The 21263-nt window shown below is 39.4% G+C and overlaps 2 protein-coding genes across 4 annotated transcripts in view; one reads left to right on the forward strand and one right to left on the reverse strand.

Annotated features, from left to right (window-relative positions):
* LOC108672228 overlaps positions 1–12570 on the forward strand; it is a 70938-nt gene extending 58368 nt beyond the window's left edge. The window contains exons 9-18 of the mRNA XM_018159865.2: positions 2424–2579; positions 2969–3257; positions 3770–3879; positions 4062–4701; positions 4932–5090; positions 5381–5515; positions 5775–6390; positions 6794–6939; positions 7451–7736; positions 8088–12570. Of these exons, the coding sequence (XP_018015354.1) occupies positions 2424–2579; positions 2969–3257; positions 3770–3879; positions 4062–4701; positions 4932–5090; positions 5381–5515; positions 5775–6390; positions 6794–6939; positions 7451–7736; positions 8088–10444 (4894 nt within the window). The 3' untranslated portion in view covers positions 10445–12570. The remainder of the gene's footprint in view (positions 1–2423; positions 2580–2968; positions 3258–3769; positions 3880–4061; positions 4702–4931; positions 5091–5380; positions 5516–5774; positions 6391–6793; positions 6940–7450; positions 7737–8087) is intronic.
* Positions 12571–14572: 2002 nt separating this feature from the next.
* Positions 14573–21263, reverse strand: part of LOC108672229 — a 107682-nt gene continuing 100991 nt past the window's right edge. For 2 of the 3 annotated variants that reach the window (XM_018159868.2, XM_018159866.2), the window contains exons 3-10: positions 20434–20606; positions 19549–19844; positions 18855–18993; positions 18454–18666; positions 18105–18257; positions 16306–17841; positions 15733–15971; positions 14573–15181 (exon numbers count right to left, since the gene is read on the reverse strand). In XM_018159868.2, coding sequence (XP_018015357.1) covers positions 15079–15181; positions 15733–15971; positions 16306–17841; positions 18105–18257; positions 18454–18666; positions 18855–18993; positions 19549–19844; positions 20434–20606 — 2852 coding nt within the window. In that variant the 3' untranslated portion in view covers positions 14573–15078. The remainder of the gene's footprint in view (positions 15182–15732; positions 15972–16305; positions 17842–18104; positions 18258–18453; positions 18667–18854; positions 18994–19548; positions 19845–20433; positions 20607–21263) is intronic. The other variant, XM_018159867.2, reaches the window with a different exon arrangement.

Consider the following 21263-nt stretch of genomic DNA (forward strand, 5'->3'; position numbering starts at 1 on the left):
TTGTATCTGAGAAAATAATGAGGTTTTGCTGGTAGATTAAAAAAATTGTACATAACTTTTTTGTTTCTGAGTTTGATTTAGATTTAAATTTGATAGTTTGTAGAGAACAAATCGTTTGTTGCTAAACATTTCCCATCGTGCTGACGTAATTGCGTTTGTTATAAATCTTCGTTTCAATTTTCTAATTTCTTTTTTTTTTTAATTCGACGTATTGTTCTGAATTTTTTAGAATGTCGAAATAATAATTGAATATAAGTTCAAGCGTTCCTCCTTGGCAGAAAGAAAAATAACTTGATTTAGTTCAGAAGTTGTTCGATTTCTGTGAGGAGTTTCATGTCATTTATGCGTTAATGTGTAATAATGGTATCGTTTCAAGCGTTCTGCCAGCTACTAACTGTGATGGACGCACTGCATCCTTTTTTAATCTTCGTTGCAAAGAGACAATTCTTTATGTTGGGAGACAGTGCATTTAATGCATAGTTAATCTGGTATGATTATTGCAATAGATTCCCGCAAATCAGCTTGAAAGGTCGTTGATATTGCGTCATTTAAACTAGCGCATCTATCTGTCCACGCTAGTGCATGCTCTTCTCATAAGCGATGCATTTAAATGGAGTTCAGTCAGAGGAAATTCTGCTCATTGTTTCTCTGAATAAATAAATACCCTTCTGAATTTGAGGATTGGCAGTCTGGCGGCAACGCAGTGCGCACTGTAACGATTATGTTCAAAAGTGTAATAAGAAAGAGATTACATTTTACTACAGCCAACCAGTTTAGCTTAGAAATGTGCTTGGTGCAGTAGCTTCGGTTGCCAATATTTTGTTTTAATTTCAGTCACTGCTTGATATTTTTTCCGATGAACTAAACTCTTCGTACTTTCATGATATACCAAAACAAAGTACGATAAGGTTTTATGTCGTTTTTGTAATTGGTATATGCATAACTGTCTGGTATAAAACTCTGAATTACTTTGTCGCAAAAATTATTCGTTTGTCTTAATGTTAACACGTTTACAATCATTAGTTTTCGAATAAGTCATCTCTACTCATTCAAATTTTGTATAAATGACTACGATAAAGTAATTATCGTGGTACGTTGTTTTGCTCTGGGTATCTTTTTATTGAAAAAGAATAATTACCATTGATTATATTCATTTTGTTTCCGCTTTAAGCGCGTTTGTTAAATGAAAACCGTTTATTCTCTGTCTTTGCGGCGTATTGCGTACGGCCGCATTTGGATTACGTTGAATCGGATCCAAGTCCGACTTTTGTCTCTCTTGTTCATATTTTATTGGGTGGATGAAGTTCCATCCATTGTCTGCTGAGATCCTATGAAGAGTATTCCTGCGCTGCACGAGAGCGGAGTTGAAAGCAATTCCGCTGAAGACCAACGCTCACGACTGGCGGCTCAACGTCGCTCTGCCCATTGATTTATCGACGTCATCGCGTGTCCATGGAACCTTTATATAAGAAACCCTTATCGGCTTCCACATCTCTCCTACTTCTTGGGAATTCTGAAACTATTCTCGTCGTTCAATTGTAATGGTTTCTTTTTGTCTGAGAAAAAAGTTTTTGATGAATGATGTCGTTCGGTACGTCGATTACTTGAGGCTGGATCCGCCGTATTGTGATACAGTCATGGTTCACCTTCGGGCTAATTAGAGACCAGCAACGACAGTGATGAGTGGAAAATTGTTGTGTCCTTCTACCATTTGCTACATGGATACTTATTATACATATATTTTTTAACTAATATTTGCAAGTATTCGATAACAAAGTTTTGAAAACTATATCAAGTGCATGTTATCATTGTACCATTAAAGGACATTCAAGATGTACCTTTTTGCTTAACGAGATTGAGACAACATTTTTTCTTGACATTCCACTTACACTTACTAGGCATTTCCCGTTTTCTCATTTTGAATATCGCGAGAAGCGAAAATTCGGATATTCAGTTTATCTTTCTTTTATAACAATTAAGCTATTGATTCGTTCACTGCATGATTGCGTGCGAAGAAGGCATATTTATAGTCTGCTCTAGCCTTTAAGCAAGTCCAACCAATGCACTTTTTCGTTGAATTTTATTGCTTGCTTGCCAGTCAATCAGATACGTCTTCGTCGTGATTTAGCAATTTTCAGTTTCACGAATATTTTCGAACAACCCTTGATAAACTGAACCTGCGTGCGATGAATTAAACTTCCCTCGACAATTAAGTATCGAGGGATGACGAAAAATTTTGAAATCTTGTTTTCTTTATTTTCTCTTATCTTTTAGTTTGCAGAATGTTTTATTTGTAGCCTGACGCCTGTAATTTTTTCGTCATAATCCGTAGTTCTAAGTTCTCTTGAGTGTAAAATGTTTTGCCTTTATCGACTCCATGAATCATTAACCTTAGCGTCGTCTCACTTGCTGGTCGTTTGCAGGTCACGACGGATGTCGCTGCCCTCGTACTCGAGTTTGGCAGGCGCCGACTACCAGATCAGCGGCTGGTGGAGTGACTGTCTCCTGTGGAATAACATACACTGGGTGACCGGCCAGTGTACAGTCCTCAAGTCCACTTGGGATGCCATCACATGCAGGTTGTGCAGTTTTGAGTGTTTAGACATTTTTCGATTGTCGGTATATTTCCGTAGGTGTAGTCTCGAAAGCAAAACACGAGGTTTACAGGAAATATTTACTATTATGCTTTTGTATTATTTGACTGTTAGGTACAACGGATTCCATAGATTGGATCCGCCGTATTGTGGATCTAATACGTATTGGATCCGTAGGTAAATGTATTAGATGAAAACTTACCGTATCCATCTGATACATTTACTTACCGTTTTCTTCTAACTTTGATTAAATAAAAAATTGAACATTTTATGAATATTCCAAATATAAGCCATATTAGGTGTCATCATGCTCTGTTTAAATTGAGATAAGTTTTACTCTAGAATAAACTTTTAAAATAAATCTCTTATTCCAGCTGCAATTCAACCCTGACAGTCTACGGAGGCGTTGTCTACCCAATCTTGGACGAACAAGACTCGATGAATGTGAATGAACTCATGCTGCTGCAGTCGTACTGTGCACTGTATTTCATCTTATTTCTGTTCATCGTCTACATTGTTCTTGCTGTCTCACTTACAACGTCAGAACGAATCAATGTCAATAGGCAAAATGTGTGGCTACGAGAAAACGATCCTTCTCATGAACACGCCTACCTACTCACCATCAAAACTGGCACCCAAAAACATGCCGGAACTTCGGCTAAGGTACGAAGCTGTTTCTGTTACTAAATTAATCATTTATTTGATTTTTTTTCGTTTTTCTGTGGTTATTCAATTTTGGATGATCTTTTAAACTCATGGTTTGGTTTGTCAGAAGAATTAGAGGATTACATTGTTTCTAAGTGATTCAACAGAGTGCTCTTAATATTAGACTGTTAGCATCAGTTCAGGGATGAGGAGGGTGGGGTACATGTTGCAGGATTTCTTGCACTCCTCAGTCCGTATCGTCTCCCTCTCATATGCAAACGGCTTTTTCACAGTATCTTCTCTTCCGTTTGCTTGTTCTCTTTTTTATCTGTATTAAATTACTGCACTGCTTCTTGTCTGGCAACTTAAGACCATGTGACACTTATTTGCGAAAATTATTTGTATATAAACTTGTATGCAATTTATTTGTCCAATGCGACCTTGCACCTTGATTTTGATAGATAATTAGTGACTCGCGCAGCGACATAACTTGTTGTAAATTTGAAATTTCCTTTCTTTTTATTTACCAGGTATTCACCATTCTTCATGGTACGGCAAGCATGAGCGACACCAGAGAACTGCAGTCCAGCATCACAGATCATATCTTTGTCAGAGGCTCAGTTTGTTCCTTCATCATCACGTACGTCCTGAATAAAATGCGTCTCTTTCTTCATATGGAAAATGTTTCTTCATTTCTTCAGATCTAAATTAGATTGATATTATTCTTATATTATTTTCAAGCTTAATTTTTATGATGATATTCAAGGACGACGTATATTTCAATGGTTTATCTGGCTCTAACTCGCACGAATTTTTGCACAGGACTAAACAGGCACTAGGAAACATACTGAAGGTCCAGTTGTGGCATAACAATCAAGGGGATGAATTCAAGAGAGCTCAAAACTGCTCATCCACCAATTCTTCACATACGGAAACTACTGCTAATTTGGATGATTCTACGTATGGCAGTTCTCAAGATTTTTCAGGCTCGACTACCAACCCGTCGTCAACTTCTTCTCGGTATTCATCTCGCATCGATATAGCCATCCATCCTCCTTCGCATGCATCTACTTCGACTTCGGATGCAAACTTGGACCGAATATCACTAGCGCCTTCAATATCAAGTAAATCTGGCGATACAGTTGATCACGCCAGTGCACACTATACATCAAGCTCTACACACTCTCTGCACGAAAATTCGGATTCAAAGCCTTGTGAAGAAGAGTCTCAAAAAATAAATCGCAATTCAAAATCCAATTCCGAAGATCCAGACTCCACTTGTTGCTCATCTTACCCTTCGTGCGGAGATGCCGCTGCTTGGTTCGTGTGCGAAGTAAGAGTTTCGGAGCTCACGACCGGTGCAGTTTTCGACTTCCCGTGCTACCGGTGGCTCTCGGTCACCGAAAATGACGCCAAGGTCGAGCATGAGATCAGCTTGGAAACGGCCACCACTTTTTGGCAGGTTTGTATGCATTTATTTTGATACGTGACTTTTTGTCACGTATCAAAATATAACACAACAGCGTATAACAGCACAAGTAGTTAGTTACATGTAGTAACTAACTACTTGTGCTGTTATTCTATAAATTTACTCTGCAAGACATTCAACCTTATCTAAAATCTGTTATTTCATTGTTAATTTTTCGACCTGGAAATTAGTGCTCCATCGTATCGTTAGCTGTATTCTTTCAGGACGTCGAGCACTTCTTTCCTCAATACGCCAACGAGAACGTAGTGTGGACCTCCTTGTGCTCAATGTCGCACAGCGTCAGGTTCTATCGTCTGCAGCGTCTTACCATCTGCCTCATCGTGTGCCTCGGCCTAGGGACAGCAAGTCTTTCAACCGTCAAGGTAATTACTGCGTGATTTTCAGATTCCATTACTTCAATTTTTAGTCCCGAATGTTTTTGGTAAGTAAACTAATAGGAAGGCATTTCATTTACAAGTATCAGCAAGTTGCTATTTGTTTACTTGCGAAATACCCTAACGATATATTTATTGTGTTGTTAATTATTTCTATAGGATCCACTATGTTGGAGTCTCCGAAACGCACCAATTATGTTATTATAAGCACTGACTTGTCTGACTTATAAGCACTGACTTGTTTCAACTTGTTTATCTTCGTTTCTAATATTTTACAGCGCATCAACACCAGCCACACTATGATGACACCAGACCTGCACATCGAGCCTTTGTTGTACGCGTTCATGCTATCGCCGCTACTGATGCCCGTTCAGTGGCTGCTAGAGATACTCTTCAAAGCCAGCAACAGGCTGGTCAGTTGGGTTTACCCATCTACCATGCCTGTTTTTTTTTTAGTAATTTTTCAAATGAAATTCATAAATGGGAATAATTTTTGTTAATAAAATTGAAGTTATATTGTTCCCAGATACTGATCGCTATTTAATCGTTATGACTTCGCGCCTTTACTTTCTTATGTTTGCCAAGTTCAAGTTTTTCTCGAAATTTAGCTTCAATTAAAAATTGGGAACCTAAGCCGACATTACTTTTTCTAACACTTTTCTGTCATTTCAGGAAGAGAAAGAAGCAAGTTTTCTATCTGCAAGAAAAACAATCGACGCTCTTACTCCTCCGTCTGGGAAAATGCCCAGGTGTACACAGTCTACTCAGCTTTCAGCTTCATCTTCCACGTTAGAAAATGGCTCTCGAAGTCAAAGCTCGAAATCTGTTTCTTCACTCCTTGACGTACTGGATTCTAATTCCCAGGAATGGAAGAATATGCTAAAATGGGCGGATAATTTCACGGTAGAGACCGAACACGAGGATGATGTGCTATTCCAAAATTTATTAAGAAATAGAAAAATACCTAATAATTCATCCATCTCCTTGCACGGTTCCACGCAAAAAGTCTCTGCTAGAGAAGAGGATAAGGTTGATTTTACAGACCACATCACAGATGGTAAAACAAATGTTTCTCAAGAAAATATTCACGTCGTTGATGAAAACACTTGCGCCGGTGGAGACACTCCAGTTCAAAATCCTTCTCCGGCTGCTGCTGATGATGTTCATACACCTGCAGGAATAGACCACGACGATACCGACGTCACAAGTTTATTGGAAGAGATGAGCAGTTCTGTATGGCGCAGGTCTTTGCAAATTTTGAGTTGGACCGTTTGCATCCTATGTGTTGGTGAGTAATAATGGCTGAGGGAGTTCGTACTGAGTTGAGGAGACAGTGTTATACAACTGCTCTCTTAATCAATAAATAAATTTGTGGCAAGAATAAAATTTATTGATTTTTTTCCTATGATTTTAGACCTTGTCCATGATCCTTAGCGCTAAAGCAATATTCGCGTAAAATTATTGTCTTGCCGTATCTTAATACAATAATTGTTTTTCGTGAGCGCACACATAGACAAAACGTACGTTGTGGTTCTTTTCTCCCCGTTGGTAATGTTTTTGGTTTTGAGGATCATCTTACTTTCTGAATGGCCGCGGCAGCATACTGTTCAAATAATAGCCTTCAAATTTTAAAAGGTTTACTGTAGGATAATAAAGAATGATTAGTTCGATAACTTTGTTGGTTCGTGCAGCTGCTTGTGGTGTTACATTGCTGATCAAAGGAGCTGATATGCCAGTGGACTACTCTACGTTGTGGCTCCAGATCATCTACGCTACGCTCTGCACGTCTGTCATCGTCATCCAGCCTCTGATCGTCGTCATGTACACCATTTCGCGAGTAAGCCGCGCAATACATCTCATTCATCCGGTCCATTCAGAATTTATATAAACCTTCAGTATTATTATATTTTTTGCTATTTAAGATATTCAGGCTTTATTGCATCGAAATCTTAGTGTTGGAAAGTGAGGCTGAAATATATACCTATATTTTTTTGCATTTTTAAATTTTTTATCTTCGTTTTTTTATTCAGACCGTGATTATAGTATTTATCGATGTATTTGTCATGTTCGTGCTCAAACATTCGTTATTCATAAAAAAGTTCAGAAAAATTGAATAAAATTCATGACTTATAATTTACAGTAGACACATAAGCCAATAGACAGTTCTTGGTATAGTCTTAGATCATTAGCAATTCCATATTGCAAGAAAATTTATTCTAATTTCAAAGTAGAATTCAAACTGCTTTGATATATCGGGACTTTCAATCGGACCATTCCGTACGTTTCTGAAGTGATTATCATTTATCCTTAGAAAATATCCATCTGTTCACCGTTTTTGCATCCATCAGGTGATGGTTTACAGATGGTGCCAAGGCTGTAGAGGCTCTATCTCTTTCTTCATGACTTTCTCGTTGGAGCAGTCGATATTGATCTGGCGTCACTACAGAACAGCGTTTTTGCGGAACCAAAGCACTGAGTCATGCGGACGATGTTCGAATTGTCTTCAACGAAATCTCGAAGAAGCTCGTGGCCGCAAATCTACTACTGAAAATGGCCACTCTGGCAGAGCATCCACGAGTGAATATGAAGTTCCAGACGCGCATGATGGGAGCTCGAATGATGACTCAGAAGAAAGTAATTACATGCTCACAATTAACAATAACCCTAACAGAACAATAATAATGCTGATTATTGAGGAAACCTATTTCTGTTTCTGAATTTTTCAGTTCCAAATGAAAAATGCCCTGCTAAGGACATATATTACTCGTTTATAACCAATTGTTTCTAGATTAGATCATCCGTATAGCCATTTTGTTTCGTGCATTCTTCTGTGATAATTTAACAAGTTTTTAACAACTTCTATAACTAGCCCTCACACCACTTCAGTTGACTTATTCTCATTTGCGTCAGGTTTTCCTAACAAATTTATCAAGGTTGTTTTATAAGCGTTATAGTATATACGATTATAATAGGATATTTTTTCAGAATTGCGCCTGTTGTCTCGAGCCCGTGAGCTTCGCTTTGCTCGGCCGCCACCTGAGACTGTGCTGCTCAAGTGTCGCCAGCGGCGGCTGAAACGACAGACGATCGTCAACTTCCTGTCTGCCACGATACGCTACTTGTCTTTCCTTTGCCTGCTTATAGTTATCATGAACCATAACTTCGTGAAGGAGAAAAACCAAGTAAATTCTGCGTTGAAGAAATCCGTACTCAACGGGACGTGTCTTGTTGAAATAGATGAATATTATAAGAAATTCACGGATATACGAAATAAGGATGACTGGTGGACTTGGGCCGAATCAGAGCTAATGGCTTTGAATTTCAACAAAGATGAAGATTTTTCCACCGAACATTTGTTTTGCGACACGAATGGTATTATCATAGGGAATCCAAGGATGCGTCTCTACTCCGTTGCTGCGACTGAATGTTCAGCTTCGAATTATATGATGACTGCTAACGAATCAATAATATCCAAGCTTGGCATTGTCGATTGTTTTCTAGAGTATCGAGATCCAGTTGACCATCTTTCAAATTTCCTGGGTGTTACCACCGATAAAAAGTACGAATGGGACGCTCATTATCTCGCTGTGCTCCATGGCCAGTTTTCTCATTACAGTTACACCAAGCACGAACATTTCCTACCTCAGAACGAGTTTGGAGCTTTTGTATTCCTGCTAACATTGCGTGCATTCGGTTGGCTTGCAACAGAGTCCTCACGTGCTATTGTTACAGAATTCACCATCTACCATCCAGCTTATGACCTTTACTCAACAATCAATTACGTAGCTGAATTTCCATCATCTTCGGGCGCCGCTGTTGAAATTTCGGTTGCGTCTACAAATATCCAGCGGTATCAAACACCCGGAGCGTATCCCACAATATTTGCGGAGTGCCTCTTGCTTCCAATTGCTATGTTCCTGTTGATCAAAAGTGTTCTGTACCTTTACAACTGTAGATTCAAAGTGTGGAAATCTTTCTGGGGATTTTTGGACCTTCTGTTAACTTTTCTGTTGTGGGACTACATCGTCTGCCTCATGCTTCGAGTTCAGATCGCGGAAGATCTTATGTGGCAACTTAAAGTTTCTTACTTCCAGAAGTTCGTTAACTTGAAAGGGGTAATGACATGGGATTCGACTATCACTTCTATTCTTGGTTTTGTAATTTTCGTCCACATAATACGGTGCTTGTGGCTTTTCAGTTTCTTTACAAGGTTTAGACGTCTAGGTCTAATATTTGCAGCCGCCATTCCTGATGTTTTATATATAACTCTTGTACTTCTCATTTTAATATTTTCATTCGTAAACATGTGCTTTATATGGCTAAATCCAATATCGTCGGATTTCTACTCTGCCAAGCAGTCTTTTTTTACTGTGTTTTCATTATCCGCGCGAATTAACGCCGCTGATGTATCTGTCGACGATTATCCTTCTGGCTCTGTCCTTTTCAGCAATATCTATAAATCTGCTATTGCAATATTAATCGTAATGTTTTCAAGAGCTTACTACTTCTCCGCATTTTCTAATGCAGTCAAAACTTTTGCCTATCAAAGGAAACCTGTTGAAATATCTTTGAAAGATGTTTTCCATTTCATTGTCACGGAACTTCAACGTGTTATTCCTTTTGTTAAGAAGAAAGAGCAGGAGCCCTTCAAAATCGCCAATGAATCCATCCCACCAACATTGTATATTTCAGAATTGGATGGCCAGTTAGACAGAGTTTTGGACACGATGGATTCAATTTGCAGTGAAAGAGGCATAAATCTTGACCAGTCGGACAGCGTCGATGATGCATCTTCCTCGTTTGATTCTTACAGTTACAGAGAAGGCATCAGAGAGAACTTCACTCGAAATTCCTTCTACTCGAGTGGGAGGAAAACGTACAGTGATAGCGAAACGTTCCCCATGATACATGTGGACGGCATGACTGACGTACCAAGCTGCCGCACGGAGACCCGTGCTGCCAGAAAACTCGCCGCGGGTATTCGAATCTTGACCTCGTCAGAAGCAGTGCATGCCGACAGCTTCACGTTGCCGCGTCAAGTCGTTTGTGATCGAGATTCTGAACACCTGAAGAAGTTTTTACTTGATGTCCGCTCGTTGTCGGTTGGTAATTTGACCGGCACTCCGTTTAGCAAGTACGGGAAACATGTGCACAAAATAAAGTCAAATGAGAAGAAAGCGATCTCTTCCATCTCTAGCGTTTATGAAGAAAGTTGTCGCCACAGTAGCAGCTCCTCGACTGAATGTCGTATTTGCAGAAACTTGAAGAAAACGGAAACTTTGGGCCTGGACGGGACTTCGGATGTGGAAAACGAAATGGACTTTTTAGGCATCAACGAATAGGTGGGAATGAAGTAACTTCATGTTTTTAATCTCGTGTGATGCAATATAAATTGGGTGCAGATTACAAATTTGCAAGACGTTTTAAGGATTAAAGTTTAGCTACGGCTTATTATTGACTTTTCAATACGAAATGTCCACAATAAATGATTAGTTACCGTTGTTTATCAGCTATTTTAGTAATGTTCAATTCAGCATCGCCTAGTGTGTACAATGTTTGTTTTGTGAGGAAGTACAAATCAATTCCGTGAACCTAATGTTCGCAATTTTTTTTGCTTGCAACAGGCTCGAGGAGTTTGATTTAGATAGAAATGATTACAACTCTTGTATTGTTGAAGCATCGAATCAGAGTAATCAAGTGATATGATGTACACTTGTAAATATTAGCTCCCATGTTCTTCAATGATACAGGTAAGTTGGCTTCAAACACACCTGCTTTTGCTCCTCTTAGCGCTTGTTCGTTGTCTGTTACCGTATTACCCTTGTTGACTCTGGACGTTACAATATATTGCATATATTATTGTTAGAAAATGTATTCCTACTTCTCTTCATCATTTTGGTCGTAATTTTGCTTGTGCTGGTTCCATCTTTTCATTTAGCGTTTCCAAAAAAATTGATCTTTATAGTTTCGATAGCAGTGACGCGTTTCGCAAAACTGCTGAATATAAATTTGTCGCGAAATAATTAGCTATGTTCTCACTACTACAAAGTTACTTTTATGTATAAATGGTTCGCATTTAACTAATCACCTGTTCAGATATGCTTTTAGCCTACAGGAGCAGATTGCAGTAAGGCTTTGAAATATAGCGTGGATTCGTACGTCGATTCATATAGGTAAACTCCGTTATTGGTTGTTTTCCTCGTTTGATTTCAGCTTGTTGTTACAGTTTGCTTATCAAAGGTTTAATGAAGTTTTTGCATTTCAAATGAGATCACCATTGGTGAGTGAGGGGAAAAAATCACCAATAGAATTCTTTCCTGGTGTTGCTTCAACAGCAAATGCTGAATAATTTTCGACTCTAACTTCTTTGTCGAATTGCAAAAATTCAAGCCTAATGCAGATGCCAGTTGATTCATTGGGACTACACTGTGAGAAGACGGTCAGTAATGTAAGTTTTTACATCTCTTTCAAGTGTTGATGCCCTCGCTTCACCATGGAGCTCTCAGTTGTTGGTTGTTGTTACACATTTAATCCCCTGGAGGTCCATTCTTCCAGTCACCCCTGTTGCTGCTCACCCAATTGCTGCCGGTGCTCATTATTCGTCACTGAATCCGCTTTTCAGACAAAACTTATTTCCACTTGGCTATGCTGAGTGCTGCAGTGCCGGTTACAATATAGTTGTTTTTGTGCCGGTACATGTGAATTTTTTTACGTTTCCCTAGGATTAAAAGGCTGAACACCTGTGTGGCTATATATATTTTTAAAGTTTTTCCTGGCATTTTTGATGAATGTTTTTTTTTAATTATATGTATTTAGTAGGAAAAACAAGGCATGTAGTATTTAGTCTCGTTTCTGTTCCTTTACATCGCGCTTCTTTCAAATAACTCGGTTGGCATTGATTTCGATAAGGTATGAACAACTTCGATTACCTAGTGTTAGGAGATCTCGCTCCCTTCGCGGCAGCGAGTCCATTCCTCTGTGCCTTCTAGAGACTGAACTAATTTAAGAGAATGTAAAAATTGTATGACCATTCCTCTTTCGAAAATCTGTCTTGCATTTACCAAAGAGTTGCAAATTTCATATGTATTTATTTACTAACTCATGAGGAATGTAGGACATGAGTTTAGAGTCACACGTTAACCAATTCATAACCAACTTTGCGCCGTAATGTTACCCTGTCGATAAAAGTTAATCAGTGATTGAGAAGAAATGTAGAAGTTATGATTTGCTGTGCCGTGGTCTTGAAATAAACTCCAGTTTGCTAAATACAATGTCACCGGAAATAATTTCACTGTAATGTAGTACGTTTGCAGTTTGTCATGCATGCTCCTAGAATCTTGTGCAGTTTGTTTTGCCCTTACGATTGAATTGAATGGTTGTCAATTATGTGTTTAGGCTAAAATTATTCTAACACTTAGGATAAGGTCCTTCGATGTACGGTAACAATTTAATAAATGGTCGAAAGCAAGGTTGACTAAGACTTTATTTCCACCATTTACTTTCAATGATAGGTTATAATTTGCTGGGTTGTATTGCTAATTCCTGATCATGGGTTATTTTTCTTAATTAGCACACCTACTGATTATATAAGTAATGTTGTCTTCACCTTAAAATATATTAATGCGAATATTTCGATATGATTCGTAGTTTGAGACCGCTATAACTATGTTAGCTATTTGCAACACGAATGTTGCAACCTTAGGTCTTCACTAACAACCAAAGAAATATTCAGTTCTGTGAATGGAAATGAACAAATATACAGCCTAATGTAGTAAGGGCAGTAAGATAGAAAAATAGTCCTAAAGGTGATCTAACAACTATCAGTTATACATTAATATGCTAATAAACACGACTCCATTATAGTTACACATAGCCTATCGGATTCAACGAGTTTCAGAACATGAAGCGTAAACAAATGAAAAGTCTAACAAGCTATATTCATGTGAACCAAATAGCAAATTTTCGATTTACAGCTATTGAACACCTATTCAAGGTGAATTGAGTTCCAAGCAAAAACTGTAATTGATGACAAAAAAACTGCACACCCATCCAATGCTATTTCCTTATATACAGAAACACAAATTTCCAATTTATTTATACAAAACCATAACGTATAAACATAAATGAGCAGTTCAATAATTTTCTAAAAAAAATTTGGTTGAATGTGATAGCGAGAAACTAAATAAAAAATATCAACGAGATTAGGCGCACTTAAAAGCGAACCTCGCGCAAATAAAATATTGCACCAAAATGTAACAAGGCCAAGCATGTTGTTAATTAGAAAATCCAGTGAAACAAGCATTGGCCACTTAAGTATTGTTGCAGCTGATCGCTTACAATGAAAATAGGGAAAGCTCTCTAAGGCACTACTAGGGACCTAGTAATTGAGAATAGACTATCACAACATGATTAATACAAGGTTCCACCGAAAAATTATTCGTAGATTTGTTGGTAATCAAACTTTTCATTATAAAATGAAAGTAAAGATCAAGTTACGTAATAATTCGTACCAAAAGAAAGTAAAAATAATTGATGGGCTTTTTCATGAGCGCTAAGAACTTGAATGACTTTAATTTAGTAGAAGAACAATCAAACATAAAAAGCTACGATTTTACTCAAAAAAGTCATTTGCAAGCAATGAATTTACCCAAATCCTAAAGCAATGAATTCACCTAAAAATGATTGGCGCAAGTCGTGACAGCAACTTAGCTACCATGACGATGAAGGCTTGACTAGGTGTGCTGCGTGGATGATTTGTATCATAAAATGAAAATCGCTTCCGTACATCCTTACGGCATAGCGCCGAAGATGAAATCCCTTCCACACATCTTCGAGCAATTGCGCGTAAAATGAAAATCCTTTACATGCATCCTTACGAAATAGCGCATCAGATGAAAATTACTTCGATACATGCCCACGACATAGCGCCTACGTTGAAATCGACTCCTATGAAAGTGCATACAATTAAATTCCCTTCCTTATTCCATTCATCCCTAGGACATAGCGTTCGCGTAAACTCTTGATGATTGACATCATCTTCTTAGTGCTACGGGCGCGTGAGCACTACGTATCAAAGGACAGTAGCTATACGTTTAGCTTCACTAAAAAAGCGGAAGGAAAAGAAGGACAGATGAGGACAGACTGGTGTAAGGGACGGCACGGCAATTCATACTAAAGAACAGCTCACTACTTGGCACAAGTCATAAGTGGAGACGGCAGCGACTAAACTCTTGGCTCGGAACACGGGATACAAACTCATTTGGACTCTGTCGGAACGGCTGCACCAATAAAAATACGAACTGCATTGCTAAAAGTTATACATCAGCTGGGCCATACTTTCAAAACTCGCTAAGTGAACGTAAGTACTTACTCTCTATTTTCTTGTCTATGATTGGTGGATTTTGAAAGGCCGTCAATGATTGGCTGATGAACTTACGATCTCTTAACTTTTTTTGAAAGTATAGGCCCAGTATAGTAGAAAACATCAGTCGCAAGAGGCTCGAAAATATTCACGCATCTACTCATATCTTAGAAAAATTAGATAATTTAGATTAATTCCGTTCATTACAAAAAAAATCGTACATAATCACCATTTAAAATGGATCTGTAAAACAAAACATGAAGCAAGTTGAGCCTTTTCATTGCTTAGAAATTCAAGTTGAAGTTCAATGGAAACATTCGCTCCTTGACCGAGAGAATGATAATTCGGTTGCATCGTTAACTAAAAACGCAGTAAACAAGTCTTGAGATCACAACATTTCTTATAATGGGTAGGCAGATTCAACAAGCAATCAAGCATTGATACAAAACCGTACTATTTAGGAGGGAATTGCTAAATTTTAATAGAAAAAATTACGATTATTCCGTGACCACTGCAAGGGTTGCTCATAAGAGAACTACTAACTTTGTTCCTCCTGCGGCATGATTTCGAGTAAAACCGAAGGTTGACGTACACTCTTGCATTTTACAATATGAATTACGCAGCCATTTCTTGCTCCAACATAGCGTCGAGCTCGTCAGTGAGGTTGGCGAGCATGTTGCCGATATCGTTCAGAACATCCACATTGCCTTCTTCCGTCCTGCTCATGAAAAAAATTGTGATTGAATGAATAGACAAAAAAATCTTAACAGATAATAGCTATGGATGCGTAAATGTCTTTTGGGTTAAGAGATGAACACTAATTTTGCAACGTGAACATTAAATGTATTAACGCACATAAGACCATGAATCGTAAATCATCAGGCATAATTTCATAGAGTCGATAGAAAATTTTCAATCAACTGACATGTCAAGGCACCAGGAATTATAAACACTTCGGGATACCAAGAACCAGGAAAAGCCTACAGACTGGCAAATATATAGTCGAATAACAAAAAAAAAGTATTGATCATAAACTTGGTGCCTCACGAATTTCGAAGAAAAATCATGAATGCTAATGCACTGAATTTAATCATGTCAATTCAGAAACGAAAACTAGATGCGTTTTTGAGAAAACACTCATGTAAAAGTTAGGCATGAATCTGAGATGGATATATTAGATGAAAATGGGACCACTCGTCATGTACTACTATGACCACAGCAGAACTACAATAAGTAAGCAGCTTAACGGCAAATTTTATAATCACTAACGTTTTAACAGCAGAACGAGCAGGGCTATTTTTGTGCATAGATGCCCTGTGTGGGTTGCCAACCCTTCTGAGGGTGGAGGGCGAGGGCACAGGAGATGCCAAACCAGGGAGCAGATGTGGCGTAATGACGTGATGCCCAGGAACGCCAAGGGGAGGGGCAGCGTTGTAGCGCTGTTTGATGGTGCCAGCGTTGTCGTTGGCGAAGGGTATGCTGTCCGATGAATCAGTACTCGACGTTGACTGCAACAAAATTACGAGTTGTGAAACTAATATCGAAATAATGTATTGGAAACCCCTAATTTATTCAATGCGAACTATTCCAACAGGACAGCTAAAGAAGTAATGATTGGTGTGGAATAATATCCAATAATTTATTAGGGCGGAATGAATATCATGCACGTTGCGCGAAATAAAACGAGATTATCATCAACGCATGATGACATCTAAACGACGCTGTATAAATTGCGTTTGTGAATAGTGAACAATAAGAACACATGGTAACAAAGAGGCCTGCAAACAAAACGCACTCCACATTTAAAAATATCTACGATATTATCTAAAATTGCAGACAAACCTTCATACTGCAGTTAGACACAGTCGAATCATTCCGTCGCGGTCTTGATACAGCGTTATCTTCGTGTTCCGTTGACGTAGCGGAACCGGACGCGTGCGTTGAAGAGTTATTACTAAGTTCTCTAGAAAGAGGAGCTGGAGCGGAAGAATCAACACCAGATGGCGGGGCGTCATCCGCTGGTTCCTCAGGCGTGACCATCATTTGGTCCTGGGACCTGCGGTGACTATGATGGTGGTGGATGAATTGATGGTTGCCCACATCGTGCGGCGCTGGAGGAGGTGGAGGAAGGTCGGATGATATGTCAGGCTGAAGGTTATTCTTGACGCCCATGTAACCATAGTTAAAACTGCGCCTCAAGAATCCGTCTCGCGAATTTAAAACATTACTGTTGAGTGGAGGACCCATTTTGCTGCAGCCTGATGCATCGATGTTAGAATTCTGTTGACTAGAAACTCCTTTGGCGAAGGTGCTTTGCACGGAGTCTTGTTTGTTTGCCTCGCTAACAGAATTGGATCGCCTGGGAGGCGGAGGTGGGAGCTTTTTAGGAGTACCTTGAGGAGTATTATTAGTGCTGTGCGCATGCATAATATTATATACATTATTAACCTTATCGAGATTGTTCAGATTAATACCAGGTTTAAGAGGATCTGATTTGACTTGCTGGTTACCATCTTCCATTGCACAATAATGGCTAGAATCGCTTTCGTATGACATTTCCTGGTGAACGTCCACTCTAGTTTTTGCAGTGACTTTGGCGACTGGCCGAACTTTATTGTTGGAGCATCTTTGTCTAGGTAATGTGCCACCACCTCCTTCGTACATGACCATCTCATTAGTGGGGGTAATATCCCCATCATCGAGAGACCGCGGAGGAAAAGAGCTCGTCATGGGAGGTAAATTTGGTCTTGAAGGCAGCGATGAAAATTGATCGCAAGAATTCGGAAGCTGCGTAAACTGTTGGTGATATTGACTTAGTCGATTGTTTTCAGGATGAAACGTCGAGTAAATAGGTTCTTCAAAAATACCGTCCTTACTTCTCCTAACTTGAGGATTGACTTGCACAGCCACCACATCCGGACGGTACTGGACGGAAGGAGGTCGGGTGCTGCCACTGCCGGGTGCCAACTGAGTTGCATGAAGAGACTGTTGGCGGGGAAGTTGCCGATGAAGAGGCGATGCGTTTATTGTGTCGTGATGCTGCTGCGTAATGGCGCTGGTCGCACCTACGCTGTACGAGCGATACACACATGGGCTGAACTGGGCGCCACTAGAGTTGTAGTTTGTAGCACTGCTAGTGCTGGCACCGCTACCAGAGCGCTGGTGGTTGTAGGGTTCGGCTGGGCCTCGCGCTGAGTAGCTAGCTTGGCCAGAAAAAGTCCTCATGTCACCGATTGGAGAGTAGCAGTTATCCGCGCCTCCTTCGGCTCTGTTGATCAAGACAATCTCTTGTGGCGGTAGCTGTTGTAGTGGAGACTGATTACTTGAAAACTTCTTGCCACTCTTGATATCGTTGATTCTCTTGATGGCCAACATGACCTGCGAAACGGTAAACGTTAGAAATATGATGCGAAACGTCTTCTTTTTTTACTGAAAATACTCAATAGTTGCAAATCGCTTTGAAACAAACAAATATTACTGAAATAATACGATTTTTAACCAAATTATGCATTTTTGGACACGACTTGATAACATTCCATCATAACTTTATAACATTATTATTTTCGCAAGACTGCTGTATAAACAAGCACTTGTTTTCCATACGGACTATTCCGCTAAAGCTGGATTTCAGATTAGTTTACCTTCTTCTGGTGGCCAAGCCTGGTTATTCCCATCTCCTCAAGATCCTCCCACATGACCTGCAGCATCTGCACGGGCGTTCGATATCCCTGGCGCTGCAACGTAGCGTTGTATTCGGACAACTTCAACACCGCCAGCCACTCCTCCAGCGTCGCCTACAAGATTCATACACAAAATAAATACTCACACTTCACCTACAACATAGAAAACATAAAAAATTATAGTTTAACTAAATCAGGAACTATTTTTTTTGCTAATACTATTTTGCATGGGCAGCGAAAAAAAGTCAAATGACACAGATCACAAATTTACATCACTATCTCGGCATTCATTTCTCTAAAAAAACATTACCGGAATGTAGTCGGGAAGTCCGTCTCTGATGTTGAGTTTGCTGATCTCGGCTTTGAGTTTCTTGCGGTGTGCAGGCTTGGTGATGCCGATGGCGTTGAGGTCTTCAGGTGTGACACGCGAGATGGTCGGTAAATCATAGCCTGCTATGATGAACTTATCAGTGTGTTCCTCTAGGTGCAGCTCCGACAACCAAGCTCGCAGGACCTCTGAGTCCTGAGAAGAGCGAAGTTAAAAAGGTGAACTACTTCGATATTTGAACACAAACCATTAAAATGAGTTAGGGTCAAAAGTTAAAATCAAACATCATTAAAAATGCCTATATCATTTTAAAATAAACTCATAAAATTTTTGTAGCATACTGGCATTCCCTCAGGGGCGAGATAGAATATTTTTGGACTTACCCTAACTCCATTGTTGAGGAGATCATTGACGTTCAGTACAGGAGAATCAATGGACCCGATGCTGCTGCTGGACGAGTGGCAGCTGCGGCGAAGGCAGTTGCCGTTGCCGCTGCCGCTGTCATAACTCTGCCCGCTAAGTCTGAGGAGCCAACATGTACATTAGTGAGGTTCATTCTAGATGTACAATGTACACCTATACTCAAGTCTAACGCGATTAATCCAATCGAATCGAATTTATTCCAATAATTACTTACATCGACTGGAAGATTAAAAAGAATTTCGGTCATATAATATATTTGATGATGTACAAAACACAACACTCATATATTTGCTCAAATTTAAAAGTTAGAGACAGACAGATATATGACAAAAAAAAGTTTTTTTTTTTCTACACGACGAGTTATTACCCAAACGAGGATAGAAACATCGAACAAAAAAAAAATAGCTGGCATGTTAAAGCTTTAACGCGAACAATCGCGTTAAATTTCGGGTACAACACTTTTTGATCGTTACAACAGTCAGCGAAAAATTCAAAGAAATCGACTTATTAATTGATTTAACCTCGAGTTGTCTGAACTGCTTCCAGGATATACCTCCCAAATCCTATTGTTAACATTAATGCAATGTCCACAGCGACACGGAAAATCAGCCTAATGACGAGTATATAGTCAAAAGATGAAAAGTGGTTACACACCTGTGTTGTTGATGCGGATGATGATGGTGGTGGTGAGTAGAAGTGGAGGCCCGTCCTGAGTCCAGTGACGTGGTGGAATTGCGACAGCAGCTAGTGGAAGCCGTTGATCCAGTGCTGGAAGATCCAGAACCAGATCCTGGGCTGCTGGAACGCGCAGGCGACTGTACGTCGATGCCTTGATCTTCAACGGAGATCTGTTGATGTGCGTGAGAACCAGAATGCTGGTGCTGGTGATGATGGCTGTTTTGATGGTGAGGTGAATTGGGACCTTGCGACTTGCACAGCAAATGGGCAAACTGATGGAGAGAAATACCGGTACCTTAACGTTCATTGATGTACTAATGTAGTGTAATGAAATGAAGCATTAGATTTGTTCAAGTCTGACACTGAGAGCAAAATTTAGAAACGGGGGAAGGGATGGTCATTCGGAGGAGAATCTCGGAAAAAAATCATTACGAAGTATCACATCCAATGCCGAAGATTCAAAGTGCCACATACCGGTTACTGTAAATAGTCATATTTTATTTCATCTTGTGTGCAAGATATCCTATAAAGGTTTAATTTACCCACATTATAATCCAAATTTGTACAAAACAAATCAAAACAAATAACGCTACACAATCGAACAAAGTTGGAAAAAAAGCAGTATTAAGTTATGATAACGCTCGCGCTTGAAATGTCTCTTCGAAGAGCAGGAGTGAAACAATATTAACGCAAGTATTAAAATGGCTGCATATTAATCAAAATTGCAACCGTAACCGTATTAACGTACTCGAAAAACTGGCGGCTGGAAAATCAGGAGTGTGCTTTTGTTGAAGCACGTGTTAAATAGCTGCTCAAAGAGGATAATTTTAGTCATGGAAACTAAGGGGACAAGAGAGCTACCTGAGGAGCGGCGGGGCTCTGACCACCGTTGGATGGCGGCACCGGGAACGTGAACTGCCCGGCGTTCTGCTGTTGCATGCTGGACATGTAATGAGCAGGAGACGCAGCGCTGCAGCTCCCAGTGTTCGGTCCCAGCCTGGCACTGGTGCTGCGGCCTTCGATGCTACTTGTGCCTGCACAGTCAAATATTAGGGAAAATTTATTGATAACTGAAAAATTCAAAAAATAGTCATACATTGAATGTAATCATATTTCTTACGCATATATACTCAAGCTTAAAATCACGGGCGGAAGAAAATGATGAAAATTCTTAATTCATTTATATTGTGATGATAATGAAAGCAATCCTGTAAAGAAACCTATGTCACTTGAGAGCTGAATAAATAACATATTATAAAATAACCAGCACTTTCACTAAACACAAGCTAAGTGAAAAATAAATGAGCTCCTGCAACATAAATGGGTGGCATGAAAGTTATTAAAGATTATGCCTAGTGTCCAACATAATATAAAAATATACCCGCTTTATTGAACTGTAGTAAAGAGCAAAAATTTCTATCTACAGCTACTACAACCAATGCGCATATGAACTAAACTCCGTCCATGATTAGAGTTAGAAGATTATATTGGAGATTAGAAGCCATATAATTTAATGTCATTTATGAACTGAGATAAAAAAATTGAATTGCGCCACAGCCATCACTTCACATCAGCAGGACTGTTGAATTACATGAGCGCCATGTCAAACTGGATGATTTTATCTGAAAGCAATTGCACGCGCGGTGCCATCATGACACGCTTCTCCACCTTCAAATCTAGTACCTTGTTAA

This window comes from Hyalella azteca, unplaced genomic scaffold (genome assembly GCF_000764305.2).
Source record: "Hyalella azteca isolate HAZT.00-mixed unplaced genomic scaffold, Hazt_2.0.2 contig13723, whole genome shotgun sequence".
NCBI lineage: Eukaryota > Metazoa > Arthropoda > Malacostraca > Amphipoda > Hyalellidae > Hyalella > Hyalella azteca.